General features: G+C 48.3%; 2 protein-coding genes across 9 annotated transcripts in view; one reads left to right on the forward strand and one right to left on the reverse strand.

Moving 5' to 3' along the window:
- Positions 1-8,683: 8,683 nt before the first annotated feature.
- NDUFB11 (NADH:ubiquinone oxidoreductase subunit B11) lies at positions 8,684-11,400 on the reverse strand. Its single transcript, XM_002831566.6, has 3 exons — positions 10,941-11,400; positions 9,081-9,211; positions 8,684-8,907 (listed from the first exon to the last, which is right to left on the reverse strand). Exons 1-3 carry the CDS (start codon positions 11,145-11,147, stop codon positions 8,784-8,786), a joined length of 462 nt encoding a protein of 153 aa, XP_002831612.1. The 5' UTR covers positions 11,148-11,400; the 3' UTR covers positions 8,684-8,783.
- A 398-nt stretch (positions 11,401-11,798) lies between these two features.
- RBM10 (RNA binding motif protein 10) overlaps positions 11,799-17,200 on the forward strand; it is a 41,307-nt gene continuing 35,905 nt past the window's right edge. For 4 of the 8 annotated variants that reach the window (XM_024240907.2, XM_063721098.1, XM_063721099.1 and 1 more), the window contains exons 1-2: positions 11,799-11,953; positions 13,839-13,980. In XM_024240907.2, the coding sequence (XP_024096675.1) occupies positions 13,964-13,980 (17 nt within the window). In that variant the 5' untranslated portion in view covers positions 11,799-11,953; positions 13,839-13,963. Of the gene's footprint in view, positions 11,985-13,838; positions 13,981-17,200 lie in introns of all 8 variants that reach the window. The other 4 variants (XM_024240905.3, XM_024240906.3, XM_024240910.3 and 1 more) reach the window with 1 other exon arrangement.

Genomic DNA, 17,200 nt, shown 5'->3' on the forward strand with positions numbered 1-17,200 from the left:
ACCATGCCTAACGCAGTTTGTGTGTGATATGCAGGGAAAACATTTGGAGAATGAGTAATAAAAGGGGATTGGAATTTTAAATAAGGAAAGTCCACTTTGAGAAGTTGATGTTTACCAACGACTTGAAGGAGGTGAAGGAGTTGGAAAGGAAATAAAAAGACAAGACTGGCTGGGCACAGTGGCTCTCACCTGTAATCCCAGCACTTTGGGAGGCCAAGGCGGGGGAACTCCTTGAGCCCAGGAGTTCCAGATCAGCCTGGGGACCATAACAAGACTATGGAGACTATTTTTTTTTTTTTTTTTGAGACAGAGTTTCGCTCTTGTTGCCCAGGCTGGAGTGAATAGCACAATCTCGGCTCACTACGACCTCCACCTCCCGGATTCAAGCAATTCTCCTGCCTCAGCCTCCCAAGTAGCTAGCATTACAGGCATGCGCCACCACGCCTGGCTAATTTTTTCTATTTTTAGTAGAGACTGTGTTTCTCTACGTTGGTCAGGCTGGTCTTGAACTCCTGATCTCAGGTGATCCACCCGCCTTGCCCTCCCAAAGTACTGGGATTACAGGTGTGAGCCACCACGCAGGACCAAAAAAATTTTTTTTAAAAAGAACAAATAATAATTTGGGGTAATGATAACAGCTAAATAAATAAGTAAATATATACCACCTTTTTTTTTTTTTTTTTTTTTTTGAGACAGGGTCTCACTCTGTCACCCAGGCTGAAGTACAGTGGCACAATCACGGCTCACTGCAGCCTCGAATTCCCAGGCCCAAGCAATCCTTCCACCTCAGCTTCCCAAGTAGCTGGAACCACAGGTGTGTGCTACCAGCTGGGTAATTTTTTAAATTTTCAGAGACGAGGTTTTGCCATGTTGCCCAGGCTGGTCTCGAACTCCTGAGCTCAATCAATCTATCCGCCTTGGCCTATCAAAGTGCTGGAATTACAGGCATGAGCCACCATATCCTGCCCCACCACTTTCAATAACAGAGCCAAAACTTCGAAGTAGTGACTGCCAGGGTTCCAAAACCACCTTCCATCTTGGGGTCCACAATTTGAACATTCCCCAAACCATTGTCCCACAATCTTATTTTTGAAGAAGTTTTTTTTTAATTTAAAAACTTCCATGATTACTGTATTAATATGAAGATTAATTCATTCAGCCAGCCAATGTTTACAAACAGCTAATCTGTGTCAAACAACGTTGTAAGCACTCAGATTAATCCTCTCGATATCCTTACGAGGTAGTTAACATCATTAGCCCCAGTATACAGAGGGGGAAAATAGGAGTATGAGGTCACACATTTAGTATGGAGGAAGCTGGGATTTGACAAGGCAGTATGGCTCCAGGGGACGTTCCCCTAACCCCTGTGTTAGACTGTCTTGAAAGTTTTACTCTTCTTTCAAAGTTCTCTCTTCAATTAGACACTTCCCTCAAATCTTCATCAAACGTCATTTTTAAATTTAATTTTTTTTTTTTTTTTTTTTAGAGATGGGAGTCTTGCTCTGTTGCCCAGGGTGGAATACAGTGGCAGGGATCATAGCTGACTGCAGCTTTGACATCCTGGGCTCAAGGGATCCTCCTGCCTCAGTAGCTGGGACTACAGGTGTGCGTGCACATACAAACACATACACACAAATACTATATTCTTCCCTGCTTCATTTTCTTCTCAACATATATCACTATCATATTATATATTTTACTTTTTTTTTTTTTTTTTGAGGCAGGGTCTCACTCTGTCGCCTAGGCTGGAGTGCAGTGGCACAATCTCGGCTCACTGCAGCCTAGACCTCTGCGATCCTCCCACCTCAGCCTCCCGAGTAGCTGGGACCACAGGCACATGCCACCATGCTTAGCTAATTTTTTGTATTTTTAGTAGAAATGGGGGTCTCGCCATGTTGCCCTGGCTGGTCTTGAACTCCTGAGCTCAGGGGATCTGCACCCCTCAGCCTCCCAAAGTTCTGGGATTACAGGCATGAGCCATGGTGCCCAGCCTGTATTTTACTTATTTAGCTATTATCATTACTCCAAATTGTTAATTGTTCTTTAAATTTATTATCTGTCCCCTACACTGGAAGGAAGCTCCAACAGGGCAGGAATTTTTGCCTGTTTTATTCACTGCTGTATCCCTGTCACATAGTAGGCACTTGATCAATATTTGTGAGATGAATGAATAAATGATTGAATAAACAAATGAATCCTTCTTCACACTTATGTATAGGTAATGGTTGTTGATTCCCAGCTGCTTTGCCTGGATCCTGTGCCTTCAACTGGCCCTGGACTCACCCCTCTGACTCACATGCACTTGACCTCTAAAGTATTGGCTCTGCTTACGAACACTAACATTTAAAATTGGAATCAGGCCAGGCGCGGTGGCTAACGCCTGTAATCCCAGCTCTTTGGGAGGCTGAGGCAGGTGGATTACTTGAGGTCAGGAGTTTTAGACCAGCCTGGCCAACATGGTGAAACCCCATTTCTACTAAAATTACAAAAATTAGCCCGGCATGATGGTGCTCAACTGTAGTCCCAGCTACTTGGGAGGCTGAAGCACGAGAATTGCTTGGACCCAGAAGGCAGAGGTTGCAGTGAGCCAAGATCGCACCACTGTACTCCAGCTGGGATGACAGAGTGAGACTCTGTCTCAAAAATTAATTAATTAATTAAATTTAATTTAATTGGAATTAAGGTCGGTCGTGGTGGCTCACGCCTGTAATCCCAGCACTTTGGGAGGCCAAGGTGGGTGGATCGCTTGAGCCCAGGAGTTTGAGACCAGCCTGGGCAACATGGTAAAACACTGTCCCTACTAAAAATACAAAAAATTAGCCAGGCATGGTAGTGCACGACTGTAGTCCCAGCTACTCTGGCAGCTGAGGCACAAGAATCGCTTGAACTCAGGAGGTGGAGGTTGCAGTGAGCCAAGATCATGCCACTGTACTCCAGCCTGGGTGACAGAGCGAGACTCCATCTCAAAAAAAAAAAGGCCGGGGCAGTGGCTCACACCTGTAATCCCAACACTTTGGGAGGCCGAGGCAGGCAGATCACAAGGTCAAGAGATGGGAGACCATCCTGGCCAACATGGTGAAACTGTCTCTACTAAAAATACAAACATTAGCTGGGTGTGGTGGTGTGCACCTGTAGTCCCAGCTACTCGGGAGGCTGAGGCAGGAGAATCGCTTGAACCTGGGAGGCAGAGATTGCGGTGAGCTGAGATCGTGCCACTGCACTCCAGCCTGGTGACAGAGCAAGACTCTGTCTCAAAAAAAAAAAAAAATTAAAAAAAAAATTGGAATTAGACCAACTCAACTCAGGTGAATTTTTACTGAGCAACTTTGAACCGGAGTGAATTCTCCTGAACCAATTTAATTCCTTGATCAATGCCATACAGTGGTGCAGTTAACCCAAAACCAATTTTGGCTGTTTCATTTCTCTGAAGTTATTTTCATTGTGATCATTTTCTGGTTAATTTTTACAACGATGATTCAATCCATACATTGATTCTCTTATCTGTGTCAAATTCAAGCAGTAACAGCTTCCCTCAGATAGCTCCTTGGCCTCAGGCTGCTTCTTGACCGTCTCAGGCACATACATTCTTGATTCTGTAACTTGGTACTGATGGTTCCTTCTGCCAGAAATGCTCTTGCATCTGTGCAGTTCATCTCTGGCTTCCTTCACATTTTTTTCCTTCAAGTAATCACCTTTGCTGACTACCCTATTTAAATGCAGGTTCTCCCCTCCCCCCAACTCCCTGACACCTCTCTTACCAGATTTATTTATTTATTTATTTTTGGGATAGGGTCTTGCTCGGTCACCCAGGCTGGAGTGCAGTGGCCTGATCTCAGCTCACTGCAACCTTCGCCTCCCGGGCTCCAGCGATTCTCCACCTCAGCCTTCCGAGTAGCTGGAATTACAGGCGTGTGACACCATACCCAGCCCAGTTGCCCAGGCTGGCCTCAGGCTCCTGGCCTCAAGTGATCTGCCCACCTCAGCCTCCCAAAGTGCTGGGATTACAGGCGTGAGCCACCACACCCAGCCCCTGGATTTATTTTTAACTTAATCCATACTTATCACTTCCCTACATACATATAATACACAAATTGTGCTGTTTATTTTCTGTCTCTCCCAGCTGGAATACAGGCTCCATGAGGGCGGGCATTTTTAAATCTTTTGTTCCCTGCTGTATCCCCTTTGCCTGTAACAGTGCCTGGGCAGGAGGATCGCTTCAGTCCAGGGTCCAGGCTGCAGTGAGCCATAGTCACGCCACTGCACTCCAGCCTAACCAACAGAGCAAGACCCTATCTCAAAACAAAAATAAAAACAAAACAACAGGAACAGTGCCTAGGACCCTGTAGGCACTTCAATAAATATTTGTTGAATGAATACCTCCTGTCATTCTGAGCTGTATTTGTGGACAGTTTCCATTGAGTCTAATATTTCAGGATCAAAATTTGCAGGTCTACATTTTGTTGAGAACATCAAAAACTTCCATCAATTTTCCCTCAACACAGTTTCAGGTTCACAGTTTTGGCTGCTGTCAGTTTATTCTGTGGTGCTTATGTTTATTGGTAATAGTCACTGTGATTCTGGTAAGATGTTCTATTTTTATTTTCTGGGTAATGTCCTATTAGATTGAAGGATAAAGGAGGCTGGTATCTGTTATGTTGGCAGAACAAAGTTGCATCCAAAATATGAAAGTTCAAAGGTCCCTGGGGTCGAACAGTAGGGTGAAAACATTGTGTTAAGGTGTCTGATCACTCATACCAGCCTCTGCCTTCATCCTGGGAAATTCCTAAGGGCAGGGACCCTGATATCCACCAGCGCCTGGCACACAGTTGGGGCTTGGCACTCAGTAGGCACTCTCTCCCTCTTCATCCCAATGTTGTCCTTAAAAGGTCAGTCATCCCCAGCCTGGCCAACATGGTGAAGCCCTGTCTCTACTAAAAAAAATACAAACAAAATTAGCCAGGCGTGGTGGTGGGTGCCTGTAGTTCCAGCTACTCAGGAGGCTGAGGCAGGAGAATTGTTTGAACCTGGGAGAAGGAGGTTGCAGAGAGCCGAGATCATGCCACTGCATTCCAGCCTGGACAACAGAGTGAGACCCTGTCTCAAGAAAAGAAAAAAAAAGGTCGGTCATCCGCCAGAATGGCTGCAGTGAAAAAGATGGGAAATGCCGAATGATGGGGAGTTCACCTCTGGGAAAGTGTAGATTGGAAAATTGGCATGATTTACTGAAACTGATTGGTCACATGTCTACCTAATGACTTAGCAATTCCATTCCTAGGTTATATACCCAAGAAATGAGTACATATGTCTATCAAAAGATGTGTACAAGAATGTTCACAGAATTATTCTTAGCCAGGCGTGGTGGCTCATGCTTGTAATCCCAGCACTTTGGGAGGCCAAGGCAGGTGGATCACTTAAGGTCAGGAGTTCGAGACCAGCCTGGCCAACCTGGTGAAACCCTGTCTCTACTAAAAATACAAAAATTAGCTGGGCCTGGTGGCTCACGCCTATAACCCCAGCTACTCGGGAGGCTGAGGCATGAGAATCACTCGAACCCAGGGAGGTGGAGGTTGCAGTGAGCCAAGATCGCACCACTGCACTCCAGCCTGAGCGACAGAGCAAGACTCTGTCTCAAAAGAAAAAAAAATTCTTAATAGCCCCAAATATAAAACAACTCAAATGCTCAGCAACGTAAGAATGGCTAAAGTCTGGTCTGTTCATACAATGAAATGGAATACAGCAATGAGGATGAACAAACTACTCATGTATGTGACGATGTTGATCAGTCTCACAAACGTTGTACAGAATGAAATAAACTGGACACAAAACCAGACCAAAGTAACCTAACATTGTTAGAAGTCAGGAGAGTGGCTACCTTTGGTGGAGAAGAGGGAAGACCTGAAGGGAGCTTCTGGGGTTTGCCATGTTGTGATTTTTGTTTGTCTTTTTGTTTTCGAGACAGGGTCTCGCTCTGTGGCCCAGGCTGGAGTGCAGTGGCACGATGCAATCTCAGCTCACTGCAACCTCTGCCTCCTAGGCTCAAGCGATCCTCCCACCTCAGCACCCTTAGTAGCTGGGACCATCACGCCTTGCTAATTTTTGTATTTTTTGTAGTGACGAGGTTTCACCACGTTGCCCAGGCTAGTCTCAAACTCCCAAGCTCAAGACATCAGTTTGCCTCTGCCTCTCGAAGTATGTTTCTTGACCTGAGTGCTGGTTATATGGGTGTGCCCAATTTATAAAAAGTAAATGAGCTTTGTGAGCTTTTCTGCGTGTATATTTTAATTCAATGATTTATAAAGAGTCAGTCAGTGTGGCTGGGCCATGATGAGGGAGGGGAAGGTAGTATTGTCAGAATGGGGCCAGGGCTTGGATTTTAGGATTAAGTCTAAGTGCAGCCTTTTGTTTGACCAGAATGGAGGCTTCTGGAGAGCCCTGGAGCTTGATGAGGCAGAGCAGAGGGGAATGAGAAGTGTTCATCCTCAGGGGGGTAAGCCAGAAGGCAAGGATGGGTATGGGATGTCACCTACACAGGAGGTATCAATACCAAATGTTTATCAAGCACATACCATGCCAGTCACTGTTCTAAGTGAACAGAACATATGTGAATACCTGCCCTTCTGGCATTTACATCCTGGTGGGTGGTGAGTGGAGAGAATGTGCTCTCTAGGCACCAGGCTGAGGCTTATTATAGGGGTTATTGCTCCAATATACCCAGGTACTTGGTGGCTGGGGTAACATGCCCCTTTCACTTCCATAGTCCCACTAACTGCAGGGAGGAGGGTAGAGAGCGCTCCCTTTACACATTAGTACTCTCTGCTTTGGGGTAAACTCAAGTTGGGAGACTGGCCCCACAAAGCAGCACTGGGGCAGGGGAAGCCCTCAGGGTCTTCCTCACTTGCAGGAAGGCTCATGCAGATATGGCTCCCGCGTCAGCCACATGTAAGTGGATTTGGGCTCTCCTGAGACCCAGTAGCTAGAAGTAGGGCATTGCCTCTAGTGGTGAATTCAGCAAGCCAGATTTTCTTCCTGTAGCCAGTGGCTGGAGGCTCCCACACCCTCCAAAGCCCCAGGCAGGGACAAGGACAGAGATGGTAGCAATGAATATATGAGGTGGTGATTTGAATGTGGGAGCTGTGGAGGGAAGAGATGCCAGGAGGGTGAAGGGAAGCCCACACTTAACAGAGATGCTTTTGAAAGAAACAAACTCAGCCAGGGCCAGAACAAGTCCCCTACTCCATCTGCCAGACAGAGACAGCAACCCTGGTGCAAGGAGACAGCCTATTTCCACAGAGGTAGAAAGTAAGGGAGAAAAGACTTCTTGATTTCGAGACACAGAAAGACAAAGAGAGGAAAGGGGGTGAGGAGAGAAACAGACACACGTGCACACACGTACACACACACAGATGCATATCTTGAGTTAGAGGTCATCTAGATTTGGGGCAGAAGGGAATACAGGCATCCAGACTCACCAACACACAGGACAGGGGCAAACCCCAAAGCCCAGAGAGAAGCAGAGAGGACAGGGAGGGGAGACAAAACACCCACCCTTAGCAACAGAAAGCCCTGCACTCACCCTCCACTTTAATCCCTGGTCTCCCTGGCTTCTCTTCAAACGTAGGAGGTCCCAGTGAGGTGGTCTGGCTCTAAAGATAGCTGCCAACAATTTCTTCCCATGTGCCGCGCTGTCATCCAGAGGAGTCCCAAGCCATCATGTAAGAAGCCAAGGTTAGGCTGGGCACAGTGGCTCATGCCTGTAATCCCAGCACTTTGGGAGACCAAGGCAGGTGGATGACCTAAGGTCAGGAGTTCGAAACCAGCCTGGCCAACATGGTGAAACCCCATCTCTACTAAAAACAGAAAAATTAGCTGGGCATGGGGCAGGTGCCTGTAATCCCAGCTACTCGGGAGGCTGAGGCAGAATTGCTTGAACCTGGGAGGCGGAGGCTGCAGTGAGCCAAGATTGTGCCACTGCATTCCAGCCTGGGTGACAAGAGCGAAACTCCTTCTTAAAAAAAAAAAAAAAAAAAAAAAGGCTGGGTACGGTGGCTCACGCCTCTAATCCCAGCACTTTGGGAGGCTGAGGTGGGCGGATCACGAGGTCAGGAGATCGAGACCATCCTGGCCAACATGGTGAAACCCTGTCTCTACTAAAAATACAAAAATTAGCCAGGTATGGTGGCGGGCACCTGTAGTCCCAGCTACTCTGGAGGCTAAGGCAGGAGAATCACTTGAACCCAAGAGGCGGAGGTTGCAGTGAGCAGAGATCGTGCCACTGCACTCTAGCCTGGGTGACAGAGCAAGGCTCCATCTCAAAAAAAAAAAAAAAAAGTCAAGGCTGTTCTGCTGCAGAGAGGCCATATGGAAGAGGACTGAAGTGCCAGACATGTGAGTGAAGAAGCCATCTTAGACATCCAGCCCAGTTGAGCCTTCAGATGACTCCAGTCCCAGCCACCATCTAACTACAACTACCTGAGACCCCTAGAAGAGTCACCTTACTGAGCCCAGTCAACCCACAGGGCCATGAAAGAGAAGACTGAATTGTGGTTTTAAGCCACTAAGTTTTAAGGTGTTTGCTACACAGCAATATATAGCCAGAACACCCAGGGAAGGTTGCAGCAGCCCTTTTAAAGCTTTTGACACCCCCACCCCATATCCCCTTCACAACACAATCAACACTAGCAAGTCAGACTTTCAGCCCCTTTAATTAGGTGCTCTGAGAAGAGGTCAGAATGGCAGGCAGGGGTGGGGAAGGTGGTGCTTCTTGAGCCCCACTTAGCAACTGGTCACTCATCCTCTGGCAGCTGGATCTTGCTGGGGTCGAAGCAGTTGGATTCCATGATGGGAAGGCCATTGGCCTCTCGGTATTTCACAAGCCTCTCAGCTTCGCGGCGGGACCACTCTTTCATCCTGGCAGTGCAAATAGCAGGGGTAGACGTGAGGGAGCCTCAATTGATACCAATCCCTCATCTCAGCTCCCCATTCCCAATGGTGCAGGAACAAGACTCCTGGCAGAGTCCCCTTCAACCTCCATCCCTGCCTCTGCCTCCTACCCATCCCACGCTCTTGGACACCCCATGCACCTGTAGTCAGGCAGATAGGCCACAAAGGTGCTGCCAAGGACCAGGATGATGGAGACGCCAAAGAAGAAGACAAGTCGCATGTTCCAGACGTCCAAAACGGGGTCCTTGTCATAACCATGGGAGTCTGGGTTCTGTTGAGAAATAGAGGTCAATGAGGGCTTCCTGCTGCTCCACAAAGCCTTATTCTGGCCCTGCATAACTTGGTCTCCATGTGCCCCTCTCACTGAATTCCTCTGTTTCCATTCTTAGGATATATCAAGCTCCTTCCCACTGCAGGGCCACTGCACTTGCTGCTCTCTCTGCCTGGAAAGCCTTTCTTCCAGCTCTAGTCATGGCTGGATCTGTCTCCTCATTCAAGGTTTTAGATTCATCACCACTTCCTTCAGGAGGCACTCCTAGTTACCTTGTCTTTCAAAGTTGAAGCATAGGAAACTGCTATTTTTATACTTCACAAATGGTTGAATACTGGCAATTTCTTATAGCTCAACCTAATGAAATAGCCCCCTACACCCAAGTCATTCTCTATCCACTTACCTTGCTTAACTTTGTCTTCATATCCTCTCTTCCTTCTGTGTCTCTTTCTAGTCTACGTTTACCTAAGTAGCATACCTTCCCCATTCTCTGTATATCATACATTCTCATGTTATATTATCTATTATACTACTTTGTATTATTGTTTTCTAATATTTTACTGTTTATTTTCTGTCTTCCCCACTATCATGTAAGCTCTATGAGAGCATGGGCTTTGTCTGATTTCCACACTGCTGTATCCCCAGGGCCCTGAACTGAGCCTGGCGTACAGCAGGCCCTCAATACATATTTACAGAATGAACAAGCATCCTATATATCCAAGCCCCTTAACCAGAGGTTAGTACTGATGAAGTACTTATTATGTGCCAGTCTTTTCACATAGAAACACCTCACAATATCTCAGTGAGGTGAAACATGGCAATAATAAACACATTCTAGTGCTGAGTACATATTTATGAAGTGCCAGCTGCTGTTCTGACCATTTTTACTCATTTAATTACATGAGGCAGGTGGGGTGTCCTATTTTTTAGAAGATGTCCTATTACTGTTCCCATCTTACAGACAAAGAAACTGAGGCACCAAGGGTTTACGCTACCAAGATCACATGGGTGGATAACCGTCAGTGCTGCCTGATTTCACAGCGTCTGCTATTAATACAGCACAGCAGACCTGGTAGCCCTAAATTCAAATACCAGTTCCACCTCCACCATGTATTCAGTTATGTGAGCTAGGGCAATCCACTTAACATCTCTGTGTCTCAGTTTCCTCATCTGTAGGATGAGTATAATAATAGAGCCCACCTCGAAATGGGGTTTGTTTTGAGGATAAGATGAGCTAATGCACGTCAAGTGTTTAGAACACAGACGGGGCTGGAGCGGTGGCTCATGCCTGTAATCCCAGCACCTTGGGAAGCCGAGGCGGGAGGCGGGAGGATCGCTTGAGCCAGGAGTTCGAGACCAGCCTGGGCAACATAGCGAGATCTCGTCCCTATAAAAAAAAAAAAAAAGAATGCAGACGGCAACGAGCAGTGCCATATCGGTGTTTAGTATTATCATTGTTGTACTATACTGCTTCTAACGTGTTTTGAGCGCTGTCCACTTGAGGTGTGATTTCTGTCTGCAAAATAAAACCAATCCTGCCTCTGGCCCTGGAACGAAGATATCGAGAGACAAAGGAGGAACACAAGGTAGGCAAAATTCCCAAGTCTTCTAGGCTTTCGCCGGCCGCGCAGTCCTCTACTGCCTAAGAACGTCCTCTACAGCGCCCCATCTGCCGATCCCGGACTGACCCCTTCGGGGTTCCGTCCCCCCCTACCCCCCCGCCTCTCACCTTCTCATACAAGTTTTCGTCCTCGGGGTCTAGGTCCTCTTGCCACTGTGTGGTCGGTTCCGGGAGCCGCTTTCTCGCCACAGCGGACGGGGCGACCACAGTCCTGGAGAAGCTAGATTCCCAGCGAACGCGGGCGGCCGGGAGCCCTCGCGTCGCCGCTGCCGCCAAAAGACGGCGAGCGCTCAAACCAAACAGCCCAGCCGCCATGACAGATGGTGCTGCAGGGTCTCAGGGGCGGGGACGGAAATGCGACTGTGCGCAGCTGCAGTGGGTGCGAGCGCGACAATTATCGCCCCGCCTCCGCCACGCTATATAGGTCCCAGATCTGATTTTGTTTTCCAATGAGGCGGGGCGTTGAGCAACCCTCTTTGCCTCCAGTTGTCGTGGCTTCGTGGGGCCAACCGTTTTCGGCCAGGCTGAGAAATTTCTTATTGATGGGTCTGCTCATTTCCTGCATAGGAAGAAATCGGTGACATTTGGGTGGATACAGTTCCCAGCCAATCGCCCAGAGTTCCCTCGCCCATTGGGGAAAGAGGCGGAGCTTCCGCTAGTCTTTCATCTTCAAAGGAAATCAAGCTTCTAAAAAGCGGGCCCTGCCGGATTGGCCAATAGCTACTCCTTTTCTCCACTAGGGGAGCGTTCGCAAGGGGTGTGGGGAGGTGGCTAGCGCTTGCCAATCAGAGGAGGCCAGGGCTGTCCCCTAGCGGGCGGTGACCAATCGCCGGGGCCGGCCAGAGCGCGCTTCCTTAGTAGGTGGATGGTGGTCGGAGCGCCGACTCCCTTCTCGTCGTCGCCATTTTGAGCTGGTGACTGTGGCCGGCTGGGAGTAGGCGGCAGTGAGTTTCCCTGGGAGGGCAGCGCGCTTGGCGCTTCTCCCCTCCCCCCGATCTGCCTCCAGTCTCGGACTTGGTTGTTGCGCGCTCCGGCTCCGGCTGAGCTGGGAGAGTTGGAGGAGGTGGCGGCGGGCCGAGGTGATGTCTGGGAGCCCTCCCTTGACAGCCCGGGCCGAGAAGGTGAGCGTCGACGCTGGTCGTGGGGGCGGAGGTAAGGGGCCCGGGGCGGGGACGTAGAGGAGGCGCGAGGGCGGACTTCGGGTCGGGGGAGATGCGCGGAACGGAGGGGTTCGTGCAATGTCTCAACCCGGGAGGGTTTTTGTGGGGTTTTTTTGTTTTTTTGTTTTTTTTTTGGTTTTTTTTTTTTTGGTGTGAGCAAAGGCGCGTGCGCGACTGGGACATGGGATGGGTGCATGCCGGTTGGGGGAAGGGAGGGACGGATGGGAGTGGGCTACTGTGGATCACTGTGTCGGCTACACCGAAGTTTATCAGTGGGGAAGCGGTTGTCTGCGACTTTGAGTTTGTGTATAGGAGAGGGGATGCTGCTCTGTGTTACTCTGGTGTTTATCGGTCCATGGGGAAGTGTTCTGTGGTTCTGGTCTCTATTCCTGGGGGATCGGAGGGAGGATGTGACTCTGGTCTTTACTTTTTGGGGGGGGGGTCTGTGACTCTGATCCTTATCCATGGGGCGGGGCTTGGGGGACGACTGTCTTGTGATTGACCCTAACCCACTTATTGGGTGGGAAGGGGCATGCAGGGAATATGTGTGTGACTCATTGCCCCTTCTTTTGGGGAGTTTGTATCTGTGACACTGACGCTCATCCATGGAAAGGGGACCCACTGTGTAATTGTGGTCCTTACTGTGTGTTCCTTCTGTGATGTGGGCCCGTAGTTATTTGGGGCTCGTGTCTGTGACTGGCCCTTGGTTGTGGTGGATGTTACTGTGTGACTCTGGCTCCTTTGCCAGAGTCTCTTGAAGGTTTTTGTGCTCTCAGCCGCCAGTGCCTCTGTGTGATTCTAACTCTTGCCCACCTGGGAGCAGGTAACTCGGGTTCCCTGTGGCTTGAGGAGGAAGAGAAAATTGGAGTGTGTGTATCTGTGTGTGTGCACGCGCATAGAGCAAAGGTGTGGCAGCAACCTAGTGTTGAGCAGGTGCTATTATTGCCTGGCTTTACCTGATTCCTATTCAGAGGGTGGGGCCTGAAGATCTGGGATTCATCCTGACCTCTGGCTGGGTCACAGGGTTCTCAGGACTCCCTGAGTTCTCACCACAGCCTTGAGGGTTGGATGAAGTGGCTGCTGCTCCATCCCAGTAGAAGAGCACAGTGGTTCAGAACAGCCTCCAAAAGGGCCCCTTTTGCCTCTGGAAAACGAGCTTGAGCCCTGGGGAGGGAACCACCTTAGGACCGGGCTGCACATAAGAGACAGGGCTCAGGGCTGAGCCAGTTGCTGTGTGAGGGCCAAGGCTGTGTTGGCCAGGAGCCCAGGGAGGTGGCAACTGTCTCGTCGCCAAGTTCGCCCCTTCACACACACCCCCAAGAGCCTTTCATGGTCTTTTGCTGCCTTATAGGGGACAGCCAGCAGCTTGTTGGGAGGATGAGATGGTCCCTTGGGGCCCATGGAAGGAGCCTGGTGGGTGCCTGGGGCCCCCATTGTTGTGAAGTCGTCTGATGTGCTGAATCTCAGGCAAGACTTTCAGCCCTGAGAGTCCCCTACCCCCACCCTGGGATGCAGCCCCAGGCTTGAGTTTGTCTACCTGTACTAGGTGGCAAAGCCCTGATCACACTGTGGGTGGCCCCGCAAGGTCTCTCTGCAAGATGCCCCCTGTCTGCTGAAGTCCTTGCTGTTTTCTAGGGCAGTGGGCTCTAGCCTCATGTTGGCAGGGAAAGGGAGGAGCAGGCCAAGTAGGGGCTACCTTCACACTGTGATGCACAGGAGTGCTGGGAGCTGGAAGACAATGTCCCTGGGCTAAGGGGCGGCGGAGAGCCTTGACAATAAGAGTTTCTCAAGGAGGCCCTCTCTGTCCCAACTGTTTTGACTCCTTTCTTCCCTCCACTCTCCCCAGAGTCCCTGCAGGAAGCATCACCCAGGCTGGCAGATCATGGTAGCAGCAGCGGGGGTGGCTGGGAAGTGAAACGCAGCCAGCGGCTGAGGAGGGGCCCCAGCAGCCCCCGAAGGCCCTATCAGGACATGGAGTATGAAAGACGGTGAGTTATCTGTTCTCAGCCTCCCAGACAGCCTAGTCTTGCCTCTATGTGAGAATTGATTCAAGAAGGTGCTAGGATGGGGCTTCTGGGTAGAGGAAACAGCATAGCAGATGATGGGTTTCTTTTCAGCAGACAGGTATTTGGCACCTGTTGTGAGCCAGGACTTGTGCTAGGCTCTGATAGTGCAGTGATGAATGAGACATGAGATTGCATCCTTCTCAGTACTCAGGGTGTCGCAGGGACGCTATGCAGTTAACGGGTGGGAGGTTGAGGTTGGGGCTATAGCCTGGGGTATGAGGGATGGGTGGGAATGGCACCATCAGAGTCAGGATTTGCCCGGGACCACTAGGGGACAAGCCAGGTCAGATAGTGGAAGACTCCAGGGACAGTATGGGCTACAGTTGGCATGACACTTGCTTGGAATGGATACTCTCAGTTACTTCTTCAGCTCTGCTATGAACAAGGAATAGCTGGAACACTGGGTAAAACACAGAAATCCTGAGTAAAATTCAGTGATCCCTCGCCATCCAGGTGATTCCGAGGCAGGTGACCCAGCCATGACACTTGAAGATTGCCTAGAAAAGCAGACCTAACTCTCCCAGAAAGCCTCTATTAAGACTCAAGAGTCAATAGCTTTATAAAAAGAGAAAATAATTTTTTAAATGTTTCACAAAAGGTTTCCTCTACCACCACTCCTTTTAAAAATGTAGAATTGTAATATTTTGTTTTCTGAAAAGTGAGCCCAAATTTGAGATGAGGTCATCACCTAGTATTATTCAGTCTTGGCTTTCATTAGAAATGTTTTTTGAAAGACATTTGATTTTGGACGGTATTCGCTAGAAGTGCTCTGTGGCCATTTCTGAATTTGAGTAGCTGACATACATACTTTGTTCAAACTTTATTACCAAGCAAAACCATTGACTTTTAAAAGCCCTCAAGTGCAGAGGTTTGAGTTCATCATACTTTCCAGTTCAAGGTAGGTTTCTGTCATAGGTCAGCAAAAGGCTTCCTCTTGTCATGTTTATTTTTTCATTTTTATTCCCAATTCCCACCTCTGTGGGCAGCTGCTCTGTCGTGTTTGATATGTATCCTTCTATGATACATATCATAGAAAATGTATCCTTCTATGATACATATCATAGAAAATGTATCATAGATTTATCATATAGATCATTTTCATACAAATGTATCATATAGATACATGTATCATATAAATACATACATAAATGTATCATATAGATACATTTTCATAGAAAATGAAAATATGAAGTGTTGTTTTGAGTGACTGTGTTTTCAGTTGACACACATGGCATAGTGCCACAGTCTTCGTTTTGTTTCCTGAACTTTGTATTACTCAGAGTGGGAGGTTTTTTTTGTTTGTTTTGAGAAAGGGTGTCTCTATGTTGCCCAGGCTGGTCTCAAACTCCTGGGCTCAGGCAATTCTCCTCCCTTGGCCTCCCAAAGTGCTGGGATTAAAGGCATGAGCTGCTGTAACTGGCCAACAGTGCTGTTTTTTTTGTTTGTTTGTTTTGTTTTGTTTCTTTGTTTTGAGACAGAGTTTCACTCTTGTTGCCCAGGCTGGAGTGCAGTGGTGCAGTCTTGGCTCACCACAATCTCTGCCTCCTGGTTTCAAGTGATTCTCCTGCCTCAGCCTCCCAAGTAGCTGGGATTACAGGCATGTGCCACCACACCTGGCTAATTTTGTATTTTTAGTAGAGATGGGGTTTCTCCATGCTGGTCAGGCTGGTCTCGAACTCTCGACCTCAAGTGATCCTCCCATCTTGGCCTCCCAAAGTGCTGGGATTACAGGCATGAGCCACCGCACCTGGCACAGTGCTGTATTTTTAACATCTGTCTGTATTGCCATCTGTATGTTACTGCTTTGTTTCTAATTGCTGGCAAGGGCATCATGGGGCATGTCTACTGCGTTTTACTTAATAATTCCCCCAAGAGTAGATGCCTGTTGTTAATTTTGATGTGCTAGCATCATTTTTTTTTTTTTTTGAGACGGAGTTTCGCTCTTGTTGCCCAGGCTGGAGTGCAATGGCGCAATCTCGGCTCACCACAACCTCCACGTCCCGGGTTCAAGCAATTCTCCTGCCTCAGCCTCCAGAGTAGCTGGGATTACAGGCATGCGCCACCACGCCCAGCTAATTTTTTGTATTTTTAGTAGAGATGGGGTTTCTCCATGTTGGTCAGGCTGGTCTCGAACTCCTGACCTCAGGTGATCCGCCCGCCTCAGCCTCCCAAAGTGTTGGGATTACAGGTGTGAGCCACCGTGCCCAGCCCAACATCACCTTTTTTGCTTTATCTTTTAATGTATAGTTTTTTTGTTTGTTTGTTTGGTGTTTTTGAGAGTCTCACTCTGTCACCCAGGCTGGAGTGCAGTGGCACGATCTCGGCTCACTGCAAACTTCGCCTCCCGGGTTCACACCATTTTCCTGCCTCAGCCTCCCGAGTAGCTGGGGCTACAGGCGCCCGCCACCACACCTGGCTAATTTTTTGTATTTTTAGTAGAGACGGGGTTTCACCATGTTAGCCAGGATGGTCTCGATCTCCTGACCTGGGGATCCGCCCGTCTTGGCCTCCCAAAGTGCTAGGATTACAGGCGTGAGCCACTGCGCCCGGCCTAATGTAGTTTTTACCTTCTGCATTCAGATCTTTAATCCATCTAGATTCCACTCTTGAATATGGCATAAGGTAGGCTCCGGTTTTATTTTCTTCCATATAGTAGGCAGTTTTTCCAGTACCACCTCCTAAATAGTCCATTCTTTCTTTATTGATCTGTGGTACCTCATCTGATTTCAGGTTCCCTCATGTACATGGATCCGTCTTGAGTGATGTGATTTGTTCCATTGGTCTATTTGCACATTCTTATGCCAGCACCTTACTGTTTTTATTATTATGGCTTTATAGAATGTCTTAGTAGCTCCTTTGCACTTATTTTTCAAAGCTGGTTTAATCATTTGTGGGGCTTTATTCGATATCAAAAGTTATCAAAGTCCCTCAAAAACAACAAGAATTTTGATCGATATTGCACTGAACTCCTCTATTAATTTGGGGAAAATTATCTTTGTAAGTAGTCATCTCATCTAAGACCTGTGTAGAGAATATTTTGAAATTTGTGTAAAGAGCATAAAAAGCTTTCATTTTCATAAATGGAAATACAGGTCTTATGTATTCTTTGTTAAAGTAATCGCTAGGTACTTCAGTCACTTTG

This window comes from Pongo abelii, chromosome X, assembly GCF_028885655.2.
Source record: "Pongo abelii isolate AG06213 chromosome X, NHGRI_mPonAbe1-v2.0_pri, whole genome shotgun sequence".
In the NCBI taxonomy this organism is placed as follows: Eukaryota; Metazoa; Chordata; class Mammalia; order Primates; family Hominidae; genus Pongo; species Pongo abelii.

Bases quoted from the DNA above. Each gene is read 5' to 3' on its own strand.
- NDUFB11 (XM_002831566.6), bottom strand. From the start codon at position 11,147: ATGGCGGCTGGGCTGTTTGGTTTGAGCGCTCGCCGTCTTTTGGCGGCA. The intron at 9,212-10,940 runs GTGAGAGGCGGG...ATTTCTCAACAG, and splicing joins ACGAAAACTTGTATGAGAAG to AACCCAGACTCCCATGGTTA. The intron at 8,908-9,080 runs GTGCATGGGGTG...TTGCACTGCCAG, and splicing joins GCCTATCTGCCTGACTACAG to GATGAAAGAGTGGTCCCGCC.